The sequence below is a fragment of the Nothobranchius furzeri genome, chromosome 18 (genome assembly GCF_043380555.1).
Source record: "Nothobranchius furzeri strain GRZ-AD chromosome 18, NfurGRZ-RIMD1, whole genome shotgun sequence".
NCBI classification, from domain to species: domain Eukaryota; kingdom Metazoa; phylum Chordata; class Actinopteri; order Cyprinodontiformes; family Nothobranchiidae; genus Nothobranchius; species Nothobranchius furzeri.
In genome coordinates this window covers 18,207,936-18,230,507 of record NC_091758.1, presented here as the reverse complement: position 1 = coordinate 18,230,507, position 22,572 = coordinate 18,207,936, and the positions used below count along the sequence as shown (strand labels likewise).

Here is a 22,572-nt window from a genome sequence, read left to right as displayed (position 1 = left end):
CCGTTCTAGTATTTTAACATGCCGTCACACATCAACGGCAACTAAAATACCCTCAAGTAGAACTAACCAGTAACAGAAGTGACATTTTACGTAACGCGCCCGCTCGTGTTCAGGACTGAAATGATCCTGGAGGATATTTTATTTATTTTTTTTCTCACTGGAGAATCCTTTTGGATTGGGTGATGAAACGTTTCCACAGCTGGATGCTCCAGAACATTCCCTGGCAGAATTATTAGTATCTGAGCTGACATCAGAGGCTGTTGCCATGGAGATGTCATCACTGCTACATGACTGGATGGCGCTGTTGATCCCAGTAAACCAGATTATGCAGAACCAAAACAAGTTTTCTAAATAATCTGTTGTGTTGTAGTCGCCTCCATCCTGAATGAAACGGCAGCATTCATAAAGAAAAAAAAGGAAACAGATTTATTGTAAAGATAACAAAACAGTTAAATGACCGACGTTAAGGCTGAGACAAAAACAAAGTTCTGATTAGCATTCATTAGTTAATCCCAACAAGGACGCAGACTCTTCAGGTGATGGTTCTGAAACCACATCTTAACGAGAACGGGAACCCAGAACGATCTGCCACACGACACCAGAGCTGGGGGGTGGGTGGGTGTTTGGACTCTTGCTAAAATGTGATTTCTGAAAATTAAACAGATTAGTGAACGTTTCTCTTCCTACAAGTCACAGATGTTCTGCCTCTGTCTTAAAAATAAAAAAAAATGGACGGTGGAGATTTTACTTTACATTTCTGAACTCTGAGATCAAACAGGAAGTTGACTCAGGTGTGACTGCTTTTGTTGCATCGATGACCAAACAGATTTTATTCTTTACTTTCTACAAAAACTAGAAACTGACTCATTGGCATCCAACTCTGGAGACGCTTGGGTCGGGTCTGGGTTGGGGAGACCAGCAGAGACCACTTGGGCTCATGGTGGTTCGGTTCCTGGACCAGGCGTGTCCAGATTGAACTGCTGGACAAGCTCCAAGTGGACCCAAGTGGTTCTGCTGGATCAAAAGGAAAGAACATGAACAGCAAGTGTTGCAACTGTGACTTTGGGTCAGGAGGACCGGTACACGTATTGCACATCTGATGCTGAACCAGCAGGACCAGTACGGGGGCTCTGACGGAGAGAAGAAGAGTGGGAGGAAGCGTGAAACTGTTTAGAGGTGAAGACAACAGACTGTGCCGTCTCATGTCTCTGTCTCCCTGGCCCGGTTCTCAGTGTTGTTTGTCCATTGGTACTGGTTCCGTCCTCACAGCTGGCCTGTCCAGCTAGCTGAGCGTCCCGTGGTTAGGTGTTACTGTTTAGGACCCCCACGCAGCTCTGCAGCAGCTGGAGGTTTCCCTGCAGGTGAGAGAAGGCAGGATCAGAACCAGCCAGGTGTCTGCAGACCGGAGAGAGCAGTAATGTCCAATCCTGGACGACCTCTCCGTACCTTAGCGTGTTTAAGTTCCAGTTCTGCCAGCTCCACCAGGTTCTTCCTGAATGCTGCCACTCTTCTGGTCTTGAAGTCTATGAGCTCTGTGTTCAGGAGAGAACAGCTGGTGTCAGCAGCTCAGTGGGTACGAGTTTTGGTTAATCTGATCTGAAATGACTGATCATGTCCTGATGTGGAAACACGATGTAAAAAAACTCAGCTGGTGAGTCCTGGTGTGAGAAAATGACTCCCAGTTAAACCAGTAAAGACTTTAATCTCCTGTTTCTGATGGAACGGTTAGCTAACAGTAGTCAGAGTACCCTAACCCCCGACCAGAGTATGAACACAGGTTATAATCTGACCTGGTTTTTAATCTACTGACATGTAGCTGTTGTTGCAAATGCAAGTCCTTCTGAGCTACATGGGTTAACAGCTGGTCAGTGACGATGCAGAAGGACCAAACCAACTGACTGACCCTGCTTGGCAGACTCTGAGATCTTCTCAAACTTGTGGCAGCAGAGCTGTTGGCTGGTCTCAGCCTGCAGAACGTCTCGGTTTTTAGCTCGAGCTTTATCCAGACCTTTGTTAGCGTTCTCATAGTCCACCAGAGCCCGGCTTCTCCGGTACAGAAGGTCCTGTGGGAGAAAAGGCACACAACTCAAGACATTTCACATGGTGAGTTTATTAAAGATGGTCAGAGCACTGCCAGACCTTTGCAGCCTGAGACTCTCTCAGGTAATATTTAAGCAGGTCAGCCAGTTTCAGGTCTTCATCAGCTGCAACCCGAGCTTCAACTTTCTATTTAAAAAAAGAAACGGAAGACAATCACCAGAGAAAAGCCAAACCTGCACCAACAAGCACCACGACCTGTCCTGGATCACACACCAGAACCTCCAGGGTCACCCGACTACAGGACCAGGTCTGTGGACAAGACCGAGTCAGCTCTTTATGTCACAGGAGATGGAGCTGCTCTGATCCCATCAGCTGATTCATCATCTCCAGATTAACCTTTAGTCATGTTCACATCACCACACTGATCAATTTCATCGCAAGGGCACACGGTTGCCATGGTAATGATCAACAGTCTGTTTCACTGGGACTTCACTGATCAGCAGCTTTAACGTGACGAGTCAGCAGAAACTCCACGTTTGATAGAAACGTTCCAACGTGGGATTCAAACCTCTGATGACTAATAAACTACAAGTTATTTGTTTCGACCCAGTCCAGCGTTCACCACAAACCAGCAGGACACTGGCTTCAGTTACATGAAACACCACCTGTTGGATGCAGGGTCAGGGGTTAAAGGTCACACGTACCCTCGTTTTGTCAAACAGCTCCGAGACCTTCAGGAAGAACCTTAAAGGAAAAATAAAGAAGAGGTTAAAAGGCAGAGTATCAGAGCGCTCACAGCCAATGTCAAAAGACTCAGACCGTTGCCATGGAAACAGCTAACTAAGAATCAGATCTCCATGGAGCTTTAACGTTACATAAACATCTTCATCTCTGTGGTTTAATCAGCTGCAGTCCAAAACAGGAAAAACCTGCTCCAACCAGCTAATGGAGGTCCACCATGTTGGGTCTCTAGGTTTGGTTCTGCTGGAGCCTCGGCCCACAAATGAGCTGATCTGTTCCTGCTCTAGAGGCTGGTGTTCATCAGGTCAGCTGGGCCTGTGGAGTCATGTCTGCATGAACCAGGTCTGACTGGAGGAGAGCAGAACTCCAACTAAACACACAAAACCTGAACCAATAAAGCTAGAAATGAGAGGAAGAACAATAACTGGGTTATGAAAGCCGGTGAGTTTGGTCTAAAGGAACCTAGAACAATGTTTACAGTTAGTTTGGAGATCTTAAAGCCCTAAACCCTGTTGTTATAAGGACTTCATAGAACATAAAACAAATGCTGCCACCTGTGAGCTTTTGAATAAATCATAACAAATATGGTGTAGCGTGATGAAGGCTCTCTGATGTGTGGCAAAGGTCGCATTTGCCCAGCTGGGTCAAGCTGGGTCAAACAGTACTTTTTGAATCCACAGATTAACCCAAGGAGCCACGATGTCTGCTCAAGATCATAACATCATATCTGCTGTTCTGTCCAGAAGGACACTGCAAGTCACGATGATAATAATTAGATTAACTCATTCACTGCCAATGACGATTTTTTTACTGTTTGAGCATCGGAACGAGCCCCCGCGCTGAGAGAACAAACATCTCAGCCCTGAAGCCAATCTTCATCCGCATACGTCACAGATCACATGATCAGGAAGCAACACATCCATGTGTTTGGAGATCGTTTTGGGCCGTTCCTGTAAAAAAAGTGAGGCGCGAACCGGAAAAGCGTCTGCCGATCACAATTCAACAATGGATTATGAAAGAACGGATAACGCTTGAAACACACGGATTCTTCCTGATGTAAGAGGTGAGTCTCCTCTTTATTTAGGTTGTTTTGGCATCGACATCATGCTAGCGCGCAACGTTCTGTGACTCTTAAAAAAACAGTAAAAACGGTGAGAAACGCTGGCAGCGAAGGCCGTTAGCGATCAGGAAACGGCTGGCAGTGAATGAGTTAATAATTAATAAACTCATTGATTTTATTACTGTTTAATATAATCATCATAACATGATCACTTGGTTAATATAAAGGTATTTTAATTACATGAAATGGATTATTATGCTTTGGGTATAATAATAATTATTACAATGATTATAAAGATGTGTTCAGCAAAGAAGACCTTCACCTTATTCAGCTAACGCAGAGTTCAGATAAACAATAACTGCAGCACATGTTTTTGACGCATGTTCAAGCTTTCTTCCGGAGAGAGTGGGAGGGGTTCTGAGAGCTTTGGTGAAACTAACCATCACAGATTCACGTTCAGTTCTGAAACCAACGTCAGCCTGAGGAGACGGGACGGCCGCCCGGACCCTCTGCCAAGCTGTTCTGTCACGCCGACAAGAATAGCCAAAGAATAAACGGAACCGTAAAGCAGCTAACGAAAGACTCTACCAGAGTCATTGATTTCTGAAGTTAAGTTAAAGACGAGAACGTTCATCCGCCAAACGCTTCATACACCGAGAGACCCAAGAAGACATCTCAGGACCGATCTGGTCGTGCCAGAGGTTTTTCTACCGACCTCGTGCCTGGAGGAAACCCGTCTCCACCTGGACACTTCGGATCCAAACGGGGGTCTTCTGATTGGGTGAGGTAGACCTCGACAGAATGCGTTTGATGCTGTTTCTCTCAAAATAACTCAGTTATGTGCAAAACATCATTTCCACCCAGAATGCTTTCATTCTCTCTGAAAGAAACCTGAGAACTTCATTCACGCATCCAAAACTCATCATTCTCATTTTAGCTCCATTCAGGCACAGGTTTGTTTTTAAACCAGTAATATCAAAACTGTTAAAATTGCCATCCATGAATTGTCATAATTGTCGTTTCAAATCCTTAGTTTAAAATTGTTAGTAATAAAATGTCTTCATTTTTAAACTTGCCTCATTATTGAAACGAAACACAAAAAAGGTAATAATTCTGGTTATTTGAAAGCAAAGATCCTAGCTTCTGATTTAAAATAACTTTTGCTATTAAATTTAATTATCTAAATTAAACATTAATCTTTGGATTAAAATTAGATCAGACAGGTTGATGTATGAACTTAGATCGATATACAAGTATCCGGGATGTTTATATATATCTGATTATATATATCTGATTGGTCATTTTTCGGAATCTCCACTGAACAGCACTGAGGTGATTCCAGTGTGCAGGATTATCTCTACAATGGTTACTGCAAACTTTCATGGTCTAATTCTGAGCCTCAGGTTTACCCTGATGTGCTACTGATGGTGCAGCTGATGATGTCACTGGTGTGAATGATTCTGTTCATACTTGCAGAGGTCCATGGAGTCTTGTGTTCCTAGTGTGTAGAGGGAGGAGGCGATTCTGTTCATGTCGTCAGCAGCATCTAAACGGTCAGAAACAACCACCAGGTTCAGTTTTTACTGTCTTCATGTCCCTGTCCAAACCCAGGCGGACCTCTACACATTCTTTAGTCACAAACCAAAGGATTCTGTGTGTGTCTGGCTTTCATTCTTACTTTTGTGAGAACGGATCATTCTGTCACATTTGGCCGACGCATCTTTGACTCTGTTGTGATATTCTAACAGAAACGTCTTCTCGTGCTCAAAGAAGTCGTCTACATCCTGAAACACAAACAGCAAATGCTAAGAAAACAGAGGGGAGGGGCTGAAGGTTCTGTGGCCTCTAGATTTCACCTTGACTCCAGCCACTAGAACCCCATCGGCTGACTTCACCACGTTCTTAAAGAAATCCTCCAGCTTCTCCTTCTTGTTCTTCCCTCGTACGCTCAGCTGTAGGAGAAAAACTGAAGATCACAAACTGTAGGAGCAGCTCCCCTGGAGCAGGAGGTGTCCTTTAACTCTCACATAAACACGTTACTGTGATCACCTTCTTGTGTGTGTGTGTGTGTGTGTGTGTGTGTGTGTGTGTGTGTGTGTGTGTGTGTGTGTGTGTGTGTGTGTGTGTGTGTGTGTGTGTGTGTGTGTGTGTGTGTGCGTGTGCGTGTGTGTGTGTGTGTGATGGTAAAATCAGGAACATTCCGACACAAAGTGATGCAGATAAACAAGTCTATGACTTATTACTTACAGAATGTTTTGAAATTCTCTTTGACCAGAACTTTCTAAAAATGGTCTCAGAGGCTTCTAGTACTCACATCCTGGTTGTATTCCAAAAAGACGTGGAAGTTGAGGTCCTTCCTGAGAACAGGATGAGCCGCCACGCGACACAGGAAGACCTCGTGCATGGCAACAGTTTTCTTGAAGATGGCCAGGTACTCTCTAAACAACACATCTGGATCAGATGGTGACTTCAGCTGCTGGGGGGAATGGATCTGGGTCTACTCACGCCTCCAGCTCCTGCTTCATTTTAGTGAACTCCTCCTTCGTCATGGATCCCTCGCCCTCCCCGAGCTTCTGCAGCTTCTCTCTGGATGCATCAAAATCTGGCCTGGGAGGAGCTGGAGGGATCTAGGTACATTAAAGATCCCATAAGGTCATATTTCACCTTTAACCTGTTGGTTAAACTCAAGTTTCTGGATCACTTCTGAAGACCCAATAAAGAATAAATATGCTGCTCAGACAGAAACATCAGGATAGTTCAAACCACCCCCCACACATGCATGCACACAGGCTGGCCATAGCTCACAGTGTGTGTGTGTTTCTATTACAATGTATCCTGCGTAGTCTTCATTTTCGATAAACGAGTCATGCAGCCAGATGAACTCTTCATGCTGTCGGACCACAGAGAACTCGTTCTGTTTGAAGTTTGGGAGAGTGCTCTGAGGAGACATGTTGCCGTTACCATGAGGACAGAACCTGATGGGATGGTTTGAGGTGGTCCCGGTTAGACTCTCACCTTGGTGTGGACAGTAAACTTCACCTTGTCCCTCTCGCTAAGAGCATCAGAGATGTCCACTTGTAGAGTAGCATCCATCTCCAGATCAACGTTCATTGCTCGGGGCTGCAGCAGAACACAAAGATCATGTGATCTAAAACCCTTCAGCTCTACTTATCATCAGACACAGAAGGTTTGGGTGCAGACCACCAGACTCCTGACAGAAGTCACCCAGAAGAAAAACAAGAACTGTATAAGAAAATAAAAACTATTTGCTGCCTTCAGCAGACGGACTACTATCGATGGCCTCCAGATGTTCCCAAAGTCTTTTTTTTTTTGGGACATTGTATGATTTTTTTTCCCCCCACGGTCCCTATCTTTGTTCAGGTCCCTAACACAGGCCATGTAAATGATGCCGTCTCTGTCCCTGTAACACTGTTACCTGTGTAACAAACAGTCAGATATGGTTTAACAGATCATCTGTAACCATGTAGTAGCGTACCGCCCCTCTGTCTCCTCACTGGCCTGACTGTTGGGCAGGGTTTGGCTGCACTAAACGGATGCAGACAAAAAGCCTGCTTGGTGAAGCTTCAGACGTTTTTAACTTGATCTTTTAATAAAAATATGTTTACATGTAACAGACTGTTAGTAATCATGTAACAGACGGCTAGTTACAGAGTAACGCTACGCTAAGTTATTGTGTAACAGACTGCTAGTTATCATGTAACAGACGTTGGTAATTATGTAACAGACCATTAATAATCGTGTAACAGACTTAGTTATCAAGTAACAGACTACTAGTTATCGAGTAACAAAGTTATTGTGTAACAAGACTGTTAGTAATCGTGTAACAGACAACTAGTTATAAAGTAACACTGTTATTATCTAACAGGCCACTAGTTATTATGTAAGAATGGTAGTTATGAAGTAACAGTCTACTAGTTATTAAGTAATTATGGTTAAGTTGGAACACACTATTGGTTATCATGTAACTGACTACTTTTTAATGTTACATACTGTTAGTTATTGTGTAACCAACTGTAATTGTTATCGTTTTACATACCATTACTAATGGAATAACAATCTGTGTGGGACCTTGTGTATCTGAGTCAGTGGCCATCTGAGATTTGCTCATCAGTCAGATGAAAAACTGATTTATTTAAACACACTGGAGGTGAGATCATGTGACAGCCTGATCTGGACCAGGACCGAATCAGATCAGTCCGTTAGCCGGTCCAGCTAATGGCCTGCAGCTCCACACACAGAACCTGGATCTGAACTCTTGGAGACCATACAGACCACAGTGATGGGTTTAACTCTTATAAGAATCAAGATGTGGTTAGCATGGATGGCTAACCTAGAAGAACAAAACAAGGTAACGTTAGCTTCTTGGATTTAGCTGCTGTGACCCTGACAGGTGAACCCATTCACAGGTACGCAGGTGACAAGGTAAGCAGGTAGCATACAGATGGACACTTACTCCCCTGTCCTCCTCGGAGAGGAAATCAGGTCCGTCGTCCAGCCCTTCCTGCTACAGGGACACAAACACAGACGGGCTCGTTAGTTTACCGGCGCCGTGTCCTTAAAACTATTACGGAGACAACAGAAGGTCCTACAGCACCTCTTCTCCAACGTCAATTAATAAATAAATACACAAATTAATCAAAAGCATCCAAAAACTGAGACGGCGAGAAAAAATAAAAACCCACCATCATGGCTGCGAAAGGCTGGTGACAGGAAGTGGACAGCGTTACCAAATCTCGCGAGATGATAATGAGAAAAAAAATTACGTGATGTTGATCTCGTTTTGTTGCAGAGGCGGAGCCAGAACGTGTCCGTTCCCGAAGAGAAATAATCAAGAACATTTTGGTTTTGACTCATTTCTTCAGTGTATTTATATATGTGCATTTTATTTGCTTTCTGAGGTTAATCTTTCACAATATTCTAACTGGGATTTAGAATTTAGGTTTTTCATAAACTGTAATCCATAATCATCAAACTAACAAAGGTTTGAAATATCTGGCTTTGGATGTAGTGAGTCAATCTCATGTATTTGTTTCACTTTTAATGTTGAATTATTGAATTAAATCAACTTTTGCAACATATTCTAATGTTTCCAAGTTTCACATGTAGTCAGTTTGTTCTTTATTGTATAAACCTAAATAAGCCTTTAACTTGTGGCTGAATATAATTCACAGATATAAATATTCTGTGACATTCAATTCCGGGTCTGGTGGGCCGGTATCCAGCTCGTTATAGCTTTAACGCTGCTTCTGCACACCTGATTTCAATCAGCAGGTGATTAACAGGCTTCTGCAGAGCCTGAGCTGCTGCACAGGTGAATCAAGTGTGTTGAATCAGAGAAAACTCTAAAACATGTTGGATACTGGACCTCCAGACCAGAATTGAATAGCCCTTTCTTATGCTACCTGAGAAAAAAGGTTCTCACTGTTCCAGATCAGGAATCCCTTCAGTCTGTCTCCCAGAATTAGATAAGACATTAGACCTGTGAAGGACAGCTTCTCCAATGAACACTACATTTGAACTACATCATCAAAACTTTAATCATATGCAGACCTGATGTTATGAATCCTGCTTGAGGCCACAAAACCATTTAGATAAAGAAAAAGATAAAAGTCCCTCAATCAGCTAAAGCTACATGGAGACACAGGACACCTTTCTGATCCCCGTTGCCCCCATAAAGACCAGTATGCCTGATGGGTCAGTCTGGACCATTTTGAATTTTTTACTTCAGGTGGAGCAAGGATTGGAGGAGTCAGGGTTAAAACAGCACAGAACAGCTGAATTTGTGATATGCATTTCATACACCTGAGCTCCTCTGCCAGGTCAGGAAACACTGTCCAGAAGTTGTCCCAACTCTGTACGGTCCTCAAGTCCCTGCTGGGCTCCAGCTGATGCTGCTGAATCAGTATAACTAACATCAATTAAGTACACGGTGAGAAGGCTGCCGATTGGTGGAAGCAGAAACAACAAGAAGCTCCAGAATTGCCACGGGCTTTTATTGCAAAGTGGCATTCGGTGATCTCAGAAACAATGTTCAACTTTAAGGCTCCAGATGTTGTTGTGGGGTAATCTCTCACTGATGGGGTCAAACCTGCTTCCTGTAGTGCTTCTTACAAATCAAAAGTACATTATTACATTCAGACCTGAAACTTAAAGGTAAGGCCATGGCCGAACAGCTAGAATGATGTTGAGTCCAGCGAGGAGAACAGAGGGGAAAAGACCTGATGAGGGATCTTTAGCGTCTGGACCTGTAGTGTTTCAACAAAAAAAGTGCTGAACAATAAACTTGTGAATGCATAGTCTAACACGACACATCTGCCAGGCTGAGGGTCCCGGAGAGGAAATAACAGTTTACAATAATAAATAAAGTCATCTGTAAAACGCTTGATGAGTGCGACCCGTGTGCAGCAGGAGGCGGGGCTTCATGGCGCTCTTCTCCGAAACAGGGCTGCTTCCTTCATATCAACTTTTTGGCAAAACTCTGGCTGTGAGTGAGAGTGAGAGAGAGAGAGAGAGACAGCTTCCTGGGGTTTGGTAGTGTTGGTGTTTTGGGTTTGTTCATGCCAGGTGAGCACACGTCACACAGCAACAAACTGGGAGGTGTTTGCATATCATAATGTTAATGAGATCTCCATGTTTGAAAAAGAAGCAAAAAAAACAAAGATAACAGAAAACGAGGCCTAAAGACGCTAACACCCTCAGGACGTGGAACAGACAGAGCAAGCTGCTGGGTGAAGTGGCGTACAGGTGGCGGTGGTTGTTTCGGTCCTGATGGCACGGCGGTTGGCTTGACTCTGCTCAGCTCGCCACTGTGACATCACAGCGGCTTACCCTCCAGAGACACCACCACGTTCCCGCCCAGCTTCTCAGCCAGCGTCCGGCGGTCCTGGATGTCATCCAGCCCGTTCACCTGCCACTCGTGTTTGATACCTGTAGAGACACGTTTCACATTAGTGACGAAGAGAGAGAGTGGGTGTGAATGACTGTGTTGTAAAGCGACTTGGGTGTTCCAGGGGCCTCATGATTCAATCGTACTTAAACACAGTTCTGAGCGTATATCGTAGGAACTAATTTACGCATTGTGTGGCATCATCCTTTTGTACCAGTGTGTGAAAATGTTCCTTAATATAAGAAAACTTCAGACCGTGTAGGAACAGCATCTAGTGGTAGAACGGGGGAACTGCAACACCAAAGGTCTCAGGCATCCACACACGTTCCTAATCCACAAACTATTTTACCCATGAAATAATTATTTCGGTGGAAAAACGGCTGAGTCACATAACTGGTCCTAAAACACCCAACAGGAATCATTGTGGAATGGATTGTGTTTTTCTTGTAATCACATTTTTTTCTTTGCCCATTTTTATTGTTTTAAATAGTTTTGATTAATTAAAATTATTTATAATTAAATTTTATTATATTATATTTTCATCCTCGTGAAGCACCTCGTGATTTTGCTTGAGATGGGTTAGATAAAAGATGGTTTCTATATTATTATTGAGGATTTGTCAGAGCGTGCTCTCTGGAGTATGCACGTTTCCGCGGGCGCTCCGACAGGAGATCCTTCTGGAGCTGTGCTGTGGTTTGGGACCCATTGTGGAGCGACAAACAAACCGCCCGAATCCGACTCCAATCCATATTCTATTTTACAATTACGAGAACCCCAGAACTTCCTCTGCTCCCCAGTCACACACGCGTTGTCAAGGTAACCAGACTGAATGACAGTGCAGAAGAGGCTGCACTCAACATTTCCAAATAAAATGAACACCATCCAGACTCCTTAAATGTAAAATAACAACCCGTTACTCAGATTAAAGTTTTTATTTATTCCTGACAGGAACCTCTCCTCTGTCTCAATAGCGTTTAGAACCTCTAACTTGTTTGGTTCCTTCATTGCACTTCAGCAGCCAGTGTCGCGATCTCGCAAGTCCCGTCCCCCCCCCCCCCCCCCCCGAGTAGAACGCATGGAATCCCCTCACGTGCTGAGGATGTAGCGTGACCAAATATGGTGAATTGAGCGCGTTTCTAAAATGTAAATGACTGAGAACAGACACGACCTGGGTACGCACAAGTGGGATTTATCATCAGACGATTGCAGAGAAACATGCGTATGAGAGGCCACTGCGTGTTTCATAAATCAGGATTTTGATTGTTCGTACGAACATTCTAAATTTTGTTCATAGGAACGAATTTAGGAATATTTCTACGAACGATTCACTCACTGACCTGTCAAACGGTGACAGAGATCTGGTTGTTCAGGGTTAACTGAATCCAAGCTGGAGAAGATCAGCTTGTTTGATATAATGACCATGTGACTATGCTAGCAAAAAGCTTTTATTACCGAGAAGAGCTGGTTAAAAAAAAAACAGATCCAAGTCCATTATTGACTCAAGAGCAACACGTTAATCTACTGCATAAGGCGGACACGTCCTCGTCTTAAGTCACCTGTAAACTTCTTCTTGATGGCATCTTTGGAGCTTGCGTAGATCATCTTGCTCTTCAGTGGAGCGCTCTCGGGGGCCCTGTGGAGGAGACCAACATGCAGGTCAGCGGTGCCGTTTCAGGCACAGATAATACTACAAATGTCATAAGACATTTACTAGGCTACTTTCAAACAAGAGTGGGTAAAAGTTGCGGGATTTAACACAGGTTCATAATTTTATCGATCCGTAATCTTGCCTTCAGAAACACAATCTGTGATGGCAACCTGCTGCAGGTGACTCCACCAGCTCCTCCTAACCCAGAGTAGACAGGTGTGTGTGTGTGTGTGTGTGTGTGTGTGTGTGTGTGATGCATAGACTAAGGAGTTCAACAGGTCCACCACCTCCCTCACCCATGGTGTCCCACAAGGTTCTGTGCTGGGAACCCTTCAAAGGAACCTCCTACCATTTTTATCTCCTTTAAGCCCCATGAGATGTCTAAGCTGCAGCTGTTACACATCTGCACCCCAGACAAGCTGGTTCCCAAAGTCAGACTCTTGGTCAGCTTTTTTTTCCACACCAAACTCCCTGTCAGGAATTGTGGTGTGACCTTTGACCCAGCTCTCACCCTAGATTTTCATGTCAGTTATCTTGTTCGCTCTTCTTTCTTCCATTTCAGGAACATTGCTAAGCTTAGTCCCATTCTGTCCTGAAGGTGATCTTATCAGTTCCTACACCCAGAGCAGGTCCCTGAGGTCCAGTGACCACAGTCTACTGGTTGTGCAGCACCAGGCTAAAGACCAAAGGTGACAGATCATTTGCTGCTGTGGCCCCCAGATTCTGGAACTCTCTCCCCCTGAGGCTGAGATCAGTGGACTCAGTGGTCTCCTTTAAGAAGCAGCTGAAAACTCACTTGTTCAAGCTGGTTTGGTGTGACCTTCATCACCACACTCTCTCTTGTTCTGCTCTATGTATTCCGTCTGTCCCGCGATCTACTGATTTCCTTTTCGGTCCCATTTTCCTTACATTTTTAATCACAATTTTTTATATTTGTCATTTTAAACATTTTTTAAACTTTTCTGTATTTAAAATGTTTTATTTTTGTGAAGCGCCTTGTGATTTTTATCTTGAGAGAAGCTATATACAGGTGCTGGCCAGTAAATTAGAATATCATCAAAAGGTTGAAAATATTTCAGTAATTCCATTCAAAACGTGAAACTTGTACATTATATTCATGCAATGCACACAGACCAATGTATTTCCAATGTTTATTACGTTTAATTTTGATATTTATAGGTGACAACCAATGAAAACATCAAATCTGGTATCTCAGAAAATTAGAATATTCTAAAGGCCAATGAAAAAATGTTTGTTTCTCTAATGTTGGCCAACTGAAAAGAATGAACATGAAAAGAATGTGCATGTATAGCACTCAATACTTAGTCGGGGCTCCTTTTGCCTCAATAACTGCAGTAATGCGGCGTGGCATGGACTCGATCAGTCTGTGGCACTGCTCAGGTGTTATGAGAGCCCAGGTTGCTCTGATAGTCGTCTTCAGCTCCTCTGCATTGTTGGGTCTAGCGTATTGCATCCTCCGCTTCACAATACCCCATAGATTTTCTATGGGGTTAAGGTCAGGCGAGTTTGCTGGCCAATCAAGGACAGGGATACCATGGTCCTTGAACCAGGTGCTGGTGGTTTTGGCACTGTGTGCAGGTGCCAAGTCCTGTTGAAAGGTGAAGTCTGCATCCCCATAAAGTTGGTCAGCAGCAGGAAGCATGAAGTGCTCTAAAACTTCCTGGTAGACGGCTGCATTGACCCTGGACCTCAGGAAACAGAGTGGGCCAACACCGGCAGATGACATGGCACCCCACACCATCACTGACGGTGGAAACTTTACACTGGACCTCATGCAACGTGGATTCTGTGCTTCTCCGCTCTTCCTCCAGACTCTGGGTCCTTGATTTCCAAAGGAAATGCAGAACTTGCTTTCATCAGAAAACATAACTTTGGACCACTCAGCATCAGTCCAGTCCTTTTTGTCCTTGGCCCAGGCGAGACGCTTCTTGCGCTGTTTCTTGTTCAAGAGTGGCTTGACACACGGAATGCGACACCTGAATCCCATGTCTTTCATGAGTCTCCTCGTGGTGGTTCTTGAAGCGCTGACTCCAGCTGCAGTCCACTCTTTGTGGATCTCCCCCACATTTTTGAATGGGTTTGTCGTCACAATTCTCTGCAGGGTGCGGTTATCCCTAGAGCTTGTACACTTTTTTCTACCACATTTTTTCCGTCCCTTCGCCTGTCTGTTAATGTGCTTGGACACAGAGCTCTGCGAACAGCCAGCTTCTTTAGCAATCACCTTTTGTGTCTTGCCCTCCTTGTGCAAGGTGTCAATGATTGTCTTTTGGACAGCTGTTAAGTCAGAAGTCTTCCCCATGATTGTGGTGCCTTCAAAACAAGACTGAGGGACCTTTTAAAGGCCTTTGCAGGTGTTTTGAGTAAATCAGCTGATTAGAGTGGCAGCAGGTGTCTTCTATATTCAGCCTTTTCAGAATATTCTAATTTTTTGAGATACCAAATTTGGAGTTTTCATTAGTTGTCACTTATGAATATCAAATTTAAATGTAATGAACATTGGAAATACATTGGTCTGTGTGCATTGCATGAATATAATGTACAAGTTTCACGTTTTGAATGGAATTACTGAAATATTTTCAACCTTTTGATGATATTCTAATTTACTGGCCAGCACCTGTAAAAGACTGTTTTCTTTCTTTCTGACAGGTCTTGATGGTGTAGCGAGTTATGTCTACTCCTGTGTCATTTTTATGTTCAGCTTTTATTTTAATGTATTTTTATATTCCGCTGACCTCTTTGGTCAAACGATGTTTCAGAACATAGACCTGACCAACTACAGCAACCCCAGATCACAGACGTTCCCCATTGGAGTTTACAGCAGGGAGTAGAAATGATGGGTGCATCACTTGGTCAAACATGGTCCATCTGAACTCAGACCTTCTTCTACCTAGTGTCCAATCTTTATGGTCCTCTGCAAAATGAAGCCTTTTTCTCCCGTTAGACTCACTGATTGGAGCAGGGCTATTCAATTCCAGGCCTCAAGGGGCAGTACCCAGCATGTTTTAGTGGTTTCTGTGCTCCAACACACAAGATTCAGTGGTTGAATCACCTGTGCAGCAGCTCATCAGGCTCTGCGGAAGCCTGTTAATCACCTGCTGATTCAAATAAGGTGTGTTAAAGCAGGGTTAAAACTAAAACGTGCTGGATATCGGCCCTCCAGGCCCGGAATGGAATAGGCCTGGATTAGAGGTTTTCTTATGGACACACAGCAGTTTGGTACCCATCCCGCTTCCACGGTTAGAACTTCAGTAATTTGGTACTGGTAGCGTCGGCCCACCCCCACATGAACAGGTATTGTTCTAACAGCCTTCTCAGGAACACGGATGTCTCTGAGCATGTGGGCAAAAGTCATGTGGAGAAGTATTTTCCTTAAATTAGTAAACAGCGGCCAGGAGCAGTGTTGATTTTGGAGACTAGTTTCTTTTATAACACAATGCCCGTTAGCCGCTAAGCTATGCCAGTATCTGGGAGCCTTAGGTCGTTTGTAAGTGGTCAAACTGTGGCGGTAATGTGATGCAATGATGGCCTTTTAACAAAAGACTACACATTGGCGGTAAAAAGGGGGTATGGGGGTGGTTTCTGCGCTGTCAGACTTCCCTTTAACTTGAATATAACTTGCTTTTTATTGAGACTGAAGCTACTTACGATTTTTTGACAAGCCGCTCATAAAAGGTGCTACACAATCCCTGTGAGCTGTCAGATGATCTGATCTCCAGCTCTAACAGAAAGACACTTCCTTAGCTCTGCATCGCTCCAGTTGATCATCTCGGCTGGTTCTGTTATCAAAACAGCAAAACCTACAGGCTCGTGTTTACTTTCCTTTTCAATCTAGTTAACAGGAGGATCTCGGCAGCAACTCCCCACATGATCATGGCACCTTTCTCTGTTGCACCAGGGCGTTAATATGCATTTACAAGTCAGGCGTTGCAGCAATGTTACTACCAAGCTTGGTGGAATGAATTAGAGCAGAGGAAAATAATCAAATAATCGCTGCATCGAGATGTGGACACAAACAATTCAGCATTGTAGAAGAAGCACGCCATAAACGATTTTAATGTAATGCAGTTTTTTTTTTAACCACGGCACCTGCATCGCAACTAAATTTGTCAGAGTGGGACGTGTCCTCCACATTTATCGAGTAGGAAACATTAGTCCGCCTTTATGTGGTGTTGCAGGGCTGAGCGCCAGAGTTCTAACCCGAGACCGAACCCAAACAGAGTAATTCTGCAGAGGTTCTGGTCAAAGCAGAACAGAAGGAATAAAAAACAATATTGACTCAACAGTGCTTTAAAATAGCCTGCCAGTCCCGAATGCATTAAATTATGACACCAGAAAAAAACTTTGTTGACATTGATCAGTGACATCACTCCCTGTCTAAGCAGTGGTGATATTTAGCAAAGTCCTGAAGGGGCTGAATTTTTATGGAGACACATCAGCCGAGAGGACCAAACCATCGTATCTCCTGGTCACTGGAGGACTTTCTCAGAACAACTATAGTGGAAACTCTGCTAATGCTTCTCACACCCCCAGTTATGTAAATGCTCTAATTTCACCATCGACTGATCAGGTGGTTTGATCCTGGCTTCCCCACCACATGCCCAAGTGTCCCAGGGCAAGAAACTGAACCCCTTACAGCAGATCCCCACCCCCAGGAGGGTGCACGTGTGTCCTGATGTAAAATGGTCTGGATAACCAAATAAGCATTCTATAAATATAGTCCATTTGCCATTTCAAATATGCATCTTTCAGATCTAATTTTATACCCATCCACCATGAGACCAAAAGGGCGACTGTCAGAGCAACACCGAACTACTTGGTAGATGAACTACAGAGACCCAGCTAGACCCCGCTCTCCCAAATATAGAACTGTACCAGAAGATGAAGACCAGGTCCTCTTTCTTGGACTCCTTGGTTTCGTAGGTGGCATCATAAAGGCCATATCTACAGTCATTGAGGGGGAGGAGCTTGACAAAGCAGGCGTAAGGGTCATCCACAGTCTCTCCAATGTCTCCCACAAGGATCTGCTTTCCCTCCTCCACAATGATCTTCTTTCTGTCCTCGCTCAGACAGAACAGCACAGCCTTCTTCCTCTTCTTCACCTCGTCCTGGGTTGAAGACTTTCTCACCTTCATGTCGTTAAACACCCTGATGACTTCATCATTCACTGTGACACCTGATGCCTACAAAGTGACCAGACAGTCATCTGTTAGCATGGAACAGAAATCATTCCTTCAGTTTTAATCCCAGAATAGTTTTTATGCTGACAGCCCCAAAAACATTCCCGAGCGCGGCCGTGTCTGCAGCTTACTGCTTACCAGGGAAATTGGTCAAATGCTGAGAACAAATGTCACACACTAGTTTGACAACTACGTACAACCCAAGTTTCAGTCAGGCTGACCTGATGTCATATTTGTTGGAAGAACTTCCTGAAAACAAAAGTTTGCCCCTTTAAGTCCATCAAACTACAGGAAAATGTAACTTTTGACAGGCTTTTAAAGAGTCTTACTTTACAAATACACGCTTTATGATTCTAACCTGGTTGGCCACTGCTGCACATGTGCCTCAAAGAGAAAGGCAGAAGGCGCTGCAGCAGGCGAGATTTAAAAAATGCTCATGGAATAAACGACGCATTGACCATTACATTTATAGTCGACTATTTTGTTTGTTGACGTCATTGTGACGCGTCGACTAACTGTGGTGTGGCAGCACTAGAGTTTCTGTTTTCGGCCAAGATTTTTCATTTTGGTGCATCCCTAGTTATAAGTTACAAAGCTGCTAATATTTTTCCAACAACCGGACATCATTTAATTCATTTTCAACAACATTTCGATGTAAGTTTCCAGAGATTAACGGTAAAAACTACACACTCTCTTTAAAGGTGTGGGACACTCGTTTAAGCAATACATGCAGAGGTCTCTAGCAGGAACACATGCCTTTAAGTTGTACTCAGGCAGCAAAAAACACCGGTGAAGATTGCCACATCAGAGCTGAGCTACAGCCCCAATCCCAATACTCGCTCTGCGCCCTATGTTCTTCTGTGATGTGCACTTGGAGGAAGTGCACAGTAACCCCCAAATTCCACTACCTCCGCTCCGCCCCCGCCTTCCGCAGCCGCTCGCTTCCAAACTCAATTTTTACTGGTACCCGCTCTACAACGGCTCTGCTCCGGTGCGGAGACCTGAGGTGGGCAAACAAGCATGCGCGGGATTTTTGAGATCTTGCGATACAGTCCGAGCAATAAACGCGGAAGTTAGATCCAAACACCCGTTGTGTGGGAGAAGCATCGAAATGAACTGTTTAATCTGCCCATCATTTGTGTTGAGAGATCAGCAGTGTTTGAATCAACAAAGGGTGTCTACTTTGATAGTGGAAACTGTATTCATGGCTTACTTTTGTGCATTTAAACTTCAGCCGCCATTGATAGTTGTTAAAAGTTGTTAAACCTGTGCATATGAAACAAAAAACGCCTTTTGTTTATCGATTTATTGTGAAAAACAGAAGTTGTGCTTGCTCCCTTTCCTGTTGGGCGGTTGTGATTTCTGTCCATTTACTGCGGAGGTGCTCCGGCGTCCGGCAAAAATAGGATCGATTCTATTTTTGCCGGACGCCGGAACAGAGGGCGGCGCACTGCCGGAGCACGGCCGCAGTAGTGGAATTGCTCTGATTGACTACAACGGGACCGATTTTGCTCCGGCGTTCGTGTCGGAGCGGAGCTAGTGGAATTTGGGGGTAAGACTACAAGTGTGCGGTACACAAGTGTGCTAATAGTGTGCCGATTTGGGACAGGAAGCATTGCGTCATCAACCGCAATGCATGCCTGGGTGCTGGTCGCTATGCTACTTTTTAAAAAAAAACCTTTATTAACAACTTTCAAACAACCAAAAAATTACTCAAAAAAATTTACATTCATTGCTGCTTTGTCTAAAACATTCAGAGGATCATTGAACTACTTTCATTTGGAAATACATATTTTCAGAAAAGGCACTTGGGCGTTTTCTCTTGCAGCAATGGATTGTGAGTAATACCCATGGGCGAAGTGTGGATCAAGGGTGCAAAATGGGCGTGATCTATTTCTGCATTTGAGAATCGTGACATACTTGCACCCCTGGCTGGGATCGCGGAATTGAGGGGCACAAATGTGGAAGTGTGAGTATTGGGACTGGGCTACAGACAACAGAATTTGGCACCTTATTTCCTGATTTTTTGACATCTCTCCTCTGATTGGATAACAGCAATGAGATTCTATCGCTGACTCAGTTTGCTCTGCAACATTGTTTTATCTCCACAAAAAACACAAGCCTGGAGGAGTTCTGCCATGCGACGGAGGTGCTAATGCTAACTGTTAGCTTCTACTAGTCGTGCTCTGTTTTCTGGAAGCTAAACCAACAAAAGCTTTCCCCTTCATGAGTCAAGATGGTGAGTCCATGAACGTTAAGTGATAGGGTGACGTAGATCTGTCAGGCTTTTCTAATCCTAGAGTTGCATCGTCTAGTTTCCACGAGAAGCTAATGAAGCAGATAGGTGTAGGAGACTATTTTCATGTTCAACCTGCATGTTGAACTCTGAGCGACCGATTATTATCGGAAATAATCAAAAATAGCTTTTCAGTGAACTCCACCTTTAATAATCCACCATGTAAGAGTGTGAGGAACAGTCGCTCAGGGTAGAGAAATGGACGAGGGTTTAAGAGTGCTTTGGCAAGACACAGCACCCTGTTCGGGCCGAACCAGTAGACTTGGTTTGGATCGCTGGATTCTGGTCTAAAGGCCGTACAGCATGAGTTCAGACCCCCCCATAATGGATCTTCACTGGACCGGGACTGAATAAAGAAGCTATACAGATAAATGAGATTTCATCAGAACATCATTAACCGAACCGGTTCCAGATGAATCTTCTGAGTCAGCAGTTCCTCGGTACTCAGCTAGCCCACTGTACCCATTCAAAAGGCACGCGCCGTCTTCGACCCAACAACCCGGAGAGCTAAAACCACCCCTTGGTCCTACGGGATACGAGCAGGCCGGGTTCGACGGTCAAGCAAGACCACAGTGATAAGATGGCCGCCCCGAGCCACACTGCCGGAGGGTAGGGCCACACCGGTCCGTCTCGGTACGGGTCAGGCTGGTTCCGAACTCAAACAGTTTTTAAAGCGTCGCAGATTTTGTTTTTTGTATAGACGTGGGACAAAGTCCCGTTACTGAAACTGCTTCCACGTGTCCGAGCACCGAATTAAGGCTAAAATTTTGTGGTCAGAACGGTCGCCATGCTAGCTAAGATGCTACCCACCGAATGAGTCCCGTTACATTCACCCGAAACCCGCAGAACAAACTTAGCGACGGAACCGGGTTCAGCAAGCCTGTATCCAACCAGCGGGACGGTTCTTACCATTTTATTAGTCGGTTTGTCCGCACTGCGTCGCTTCCAGAACGGGGTCTATATGGGGTGAAAGATAGCTGGGCCGACCAGAGGAGGAAGAGGAGGGGGGTGGGGGGCGTCGAAGGAGGAGGAAGAGGAGACGGAGCCATGCAGCGGGGGGCGGAGCCTAATGACCATCTGATTTCCCTGATTGGGTAACAGAGGCCGGGGTCAGGGGTAGGATTTAGGACAGATTTCCCAGATTTCTATTGTCCTCTTTGGAATATTTGAGCAGAAAATTTAAATATGATTTCTTACTCGCAGATTCCTTCTCACCAAAATAAAGTCAATGAAGTTTTCTTTAAATTAAGTCATACGTTTTCCAAGGAGACCTTTCTTTCTAAAATAAAGCGTGAAAATATTTCCTTCCTTCTTTAAACTTTATCCAAACTGAGGAAATGAACCTGCTCAGAACCTCTGGAAAGACGGATCTCCACTAATATCAAACTGTATTTTGTACTGTTTTGAGAATTTGTTGGGAATAATCAATTTCAAGGTTAAATACCCCTCACCATATTTCTTTTAAATCTGATTGTCTTGCAAAGTTTCATAATATATATATATATATATATATATATATATATATATATATATATATATATATATATATATATATATATATATATATATATAACTATGCATAAGAAACTGCTTTTGACATATTTTTATCAGATCCATATACAATATCAACCTCAGAATGTCTGCAAAAATGAAAGTATTTGTAACTTGCCAATTTTTTTTTAAATTTTGTTTCTCATTTTGACCAAAGCGACCATAATGAGTTTTCTCCGCAGAATGGCTAGGCACTCCCTAAGAAATATGGTGATCTTGGTCATCTGGGAGGGGCTCAGAGTAGAGCCATTGCTCCTCCACACAGTAGCACATTGAGGTGGCTCGGGCATCTGATGAACAAGCGTCTCTCTAAAAAAAATCTGGAGGAGCTTAATAAGGAACGATACATTTTTTAAAAAGATCAAAAAGAGGGAAAATGACAAAAAAAAGAATGAGAATTAAAAAAATTGTAAACACGGAAGCCAGAAAAATGCCAGGTCCTCTTGCTCTGGTGAGGTTTTCTGGGCTCATCCAACCAGGAGACCTAAAGGAAGACCCAGATGCAGGGTTGCTCTGGCTCAGGGGTCACAAACGGTGCCTGGGGGCCCAGGGTTCCCCCAGGAACCCTATGAGACGACTGCAGAGCTGTTCTAAAAATGGCACAATTTACAACTTAAAATTTAAAAGTTAACATATAACGCAAACCTCACTGTTTTGCATCCTTTTGTGCTGCCATGTTTTTCTCTACTGCCTCTAACACTCCAATGGCTGAGCAACCATTGCACACAAACAGCTGCGTTTAACGAGCCAGGATTTCTGGAATGCCATACTTCTTTCATTTACCTGATCTTAATGCAAACTGGATGGACAGCTATCTTTAGAAGTAGAGAAATTGAGAAACGATTGAAGTAGCAAAATCAGAACAATGGACAGCAGCAGCAGCTCTCTTGACAGCCCCCCCCCCCGTCAGAATTGACTCAGCCTGACCAATAACTTAGTTAACCCAACCTCAAGTAGAAATGGAGAACTTCAGTAGAAAATGACATGCCTAAAACAAGTAGTTTTATGTTTATTTGGCAGACGCTTTTATCCAAAGCGACTTACAATTTATAACCTATAGGGCATGTTGTGATCTGTGGGGGAAACCGGAGTACCGGAGGAAACCCACACATGCATGGGGAGAACACGCAA

General features: G+C 44.0%; 2 protein-coding genes across 2 annotated transcripts; both read right to left on the bottom strand.

The window, feature by feature from the left end:
- Positions 1-403: 403 nt before the first annotated feature.
- On the bottom strand, positions 404-8,560 carry snx6 (sorting nexin 6). The gene is made up of 14 exons (XM_070547038.1): positions 8,457-8,560; positions 8,316-8,366; positions 6,857-6,961; positions 6,669-6,779; positions 6,347-6,468; positions 6,156-6,279; positions 5,698-5,793; positions 5,520-5,625; positions 5,312-5,387; positions 2,745-2,784; positions 2,140-2,226; positions 1,904-2,063; positions 1,447-1,532; positions 404-1,355 (listed from the first exon to the last, which is right to left on the bottom strand). Exons 1-14 carry the CDS (start codon positions 8,505-8,507, stop codon positions 1,302-1,304), a joined length of 1,269 nt encoding a protein of 422 aa, XP_070403139.1. The 5' UTR covers positions 8,508-8,560; the 3' UTR covers positions 404-1,301.
- A 1,274-nt stretch (positions 8,561-9,834) lies between these two features.
- Positions 9,835-21,271, bottom strand: cfl2 (cofilin 2 (muscle)). Its single transcript, XM_015969435.3, has 4 exons — positions 20,800-21,271; positions 17,290-17,597; positions 12,305-12,381; positions 9,835-10,789 (listed from the first exon to the last, which is right to left on the bottom strand). The coding sequence occupies exons 1-4, from the start codon at positions 20,800-20,802 to the stop codon at positions 10,677-10,679; spliced, it is 501 nt and encodes a 166-aa protein (XP_015824921.1). The 5' UTR covers positions 20,803-21,271; the 3' UTR covers positions 9,835-10,676.
- Between the last annotated feature and the right edge of the window lie 1,301 nt (positions 21,272-22,572).

What these genes read in the sequence shown, in the direction of transcription:
- snx6 (XM_070547038.1), bottom strand. Translation starts at nt 8,507, where the DNA reads ATGCTTTTGATTAATTTGTGTATTTATTTATTAATTGACGTTGGAGAA. An exon ending in GACTCCATGGACCTCTGCAA is followed by an intron (nt 2,785 to 5,311) that starts GTATGAACAGAA and finishes TTTTCCTTTAAG; the next exon opens with GTTCTTCCTGAAGGTCTCGG. An exon ending in TGGAACTTAAACACGCTAAG is followed by an intron (nt 1,356 to 1,446) that starts GTACGGAGAGGT and finishes TCTCACCTGCAG; the next exon opens with GGAAACCTCCAGCTGCTGCA.
- cfl2 (XM_015969435.3), bottom strand. An exon ending in GACCTGGTCTTCATCTTCTG is followed by an intron (nt 12,382 to 17,289) that starts GTACAGTTCTAT and finishes TCTCCTCCACAG; the next exon opens with GGCCCCCGAGAGCGCTCCAC. An exon ending in CATCAAGAAGAAGTTTACAG is followed by an intron (nt 10,790 to 12,304) that starts GTGACTTAAGAC and finishes GTGTCTCTACAG; the next exon opens with GTATCAAACACGAGTGGCAG.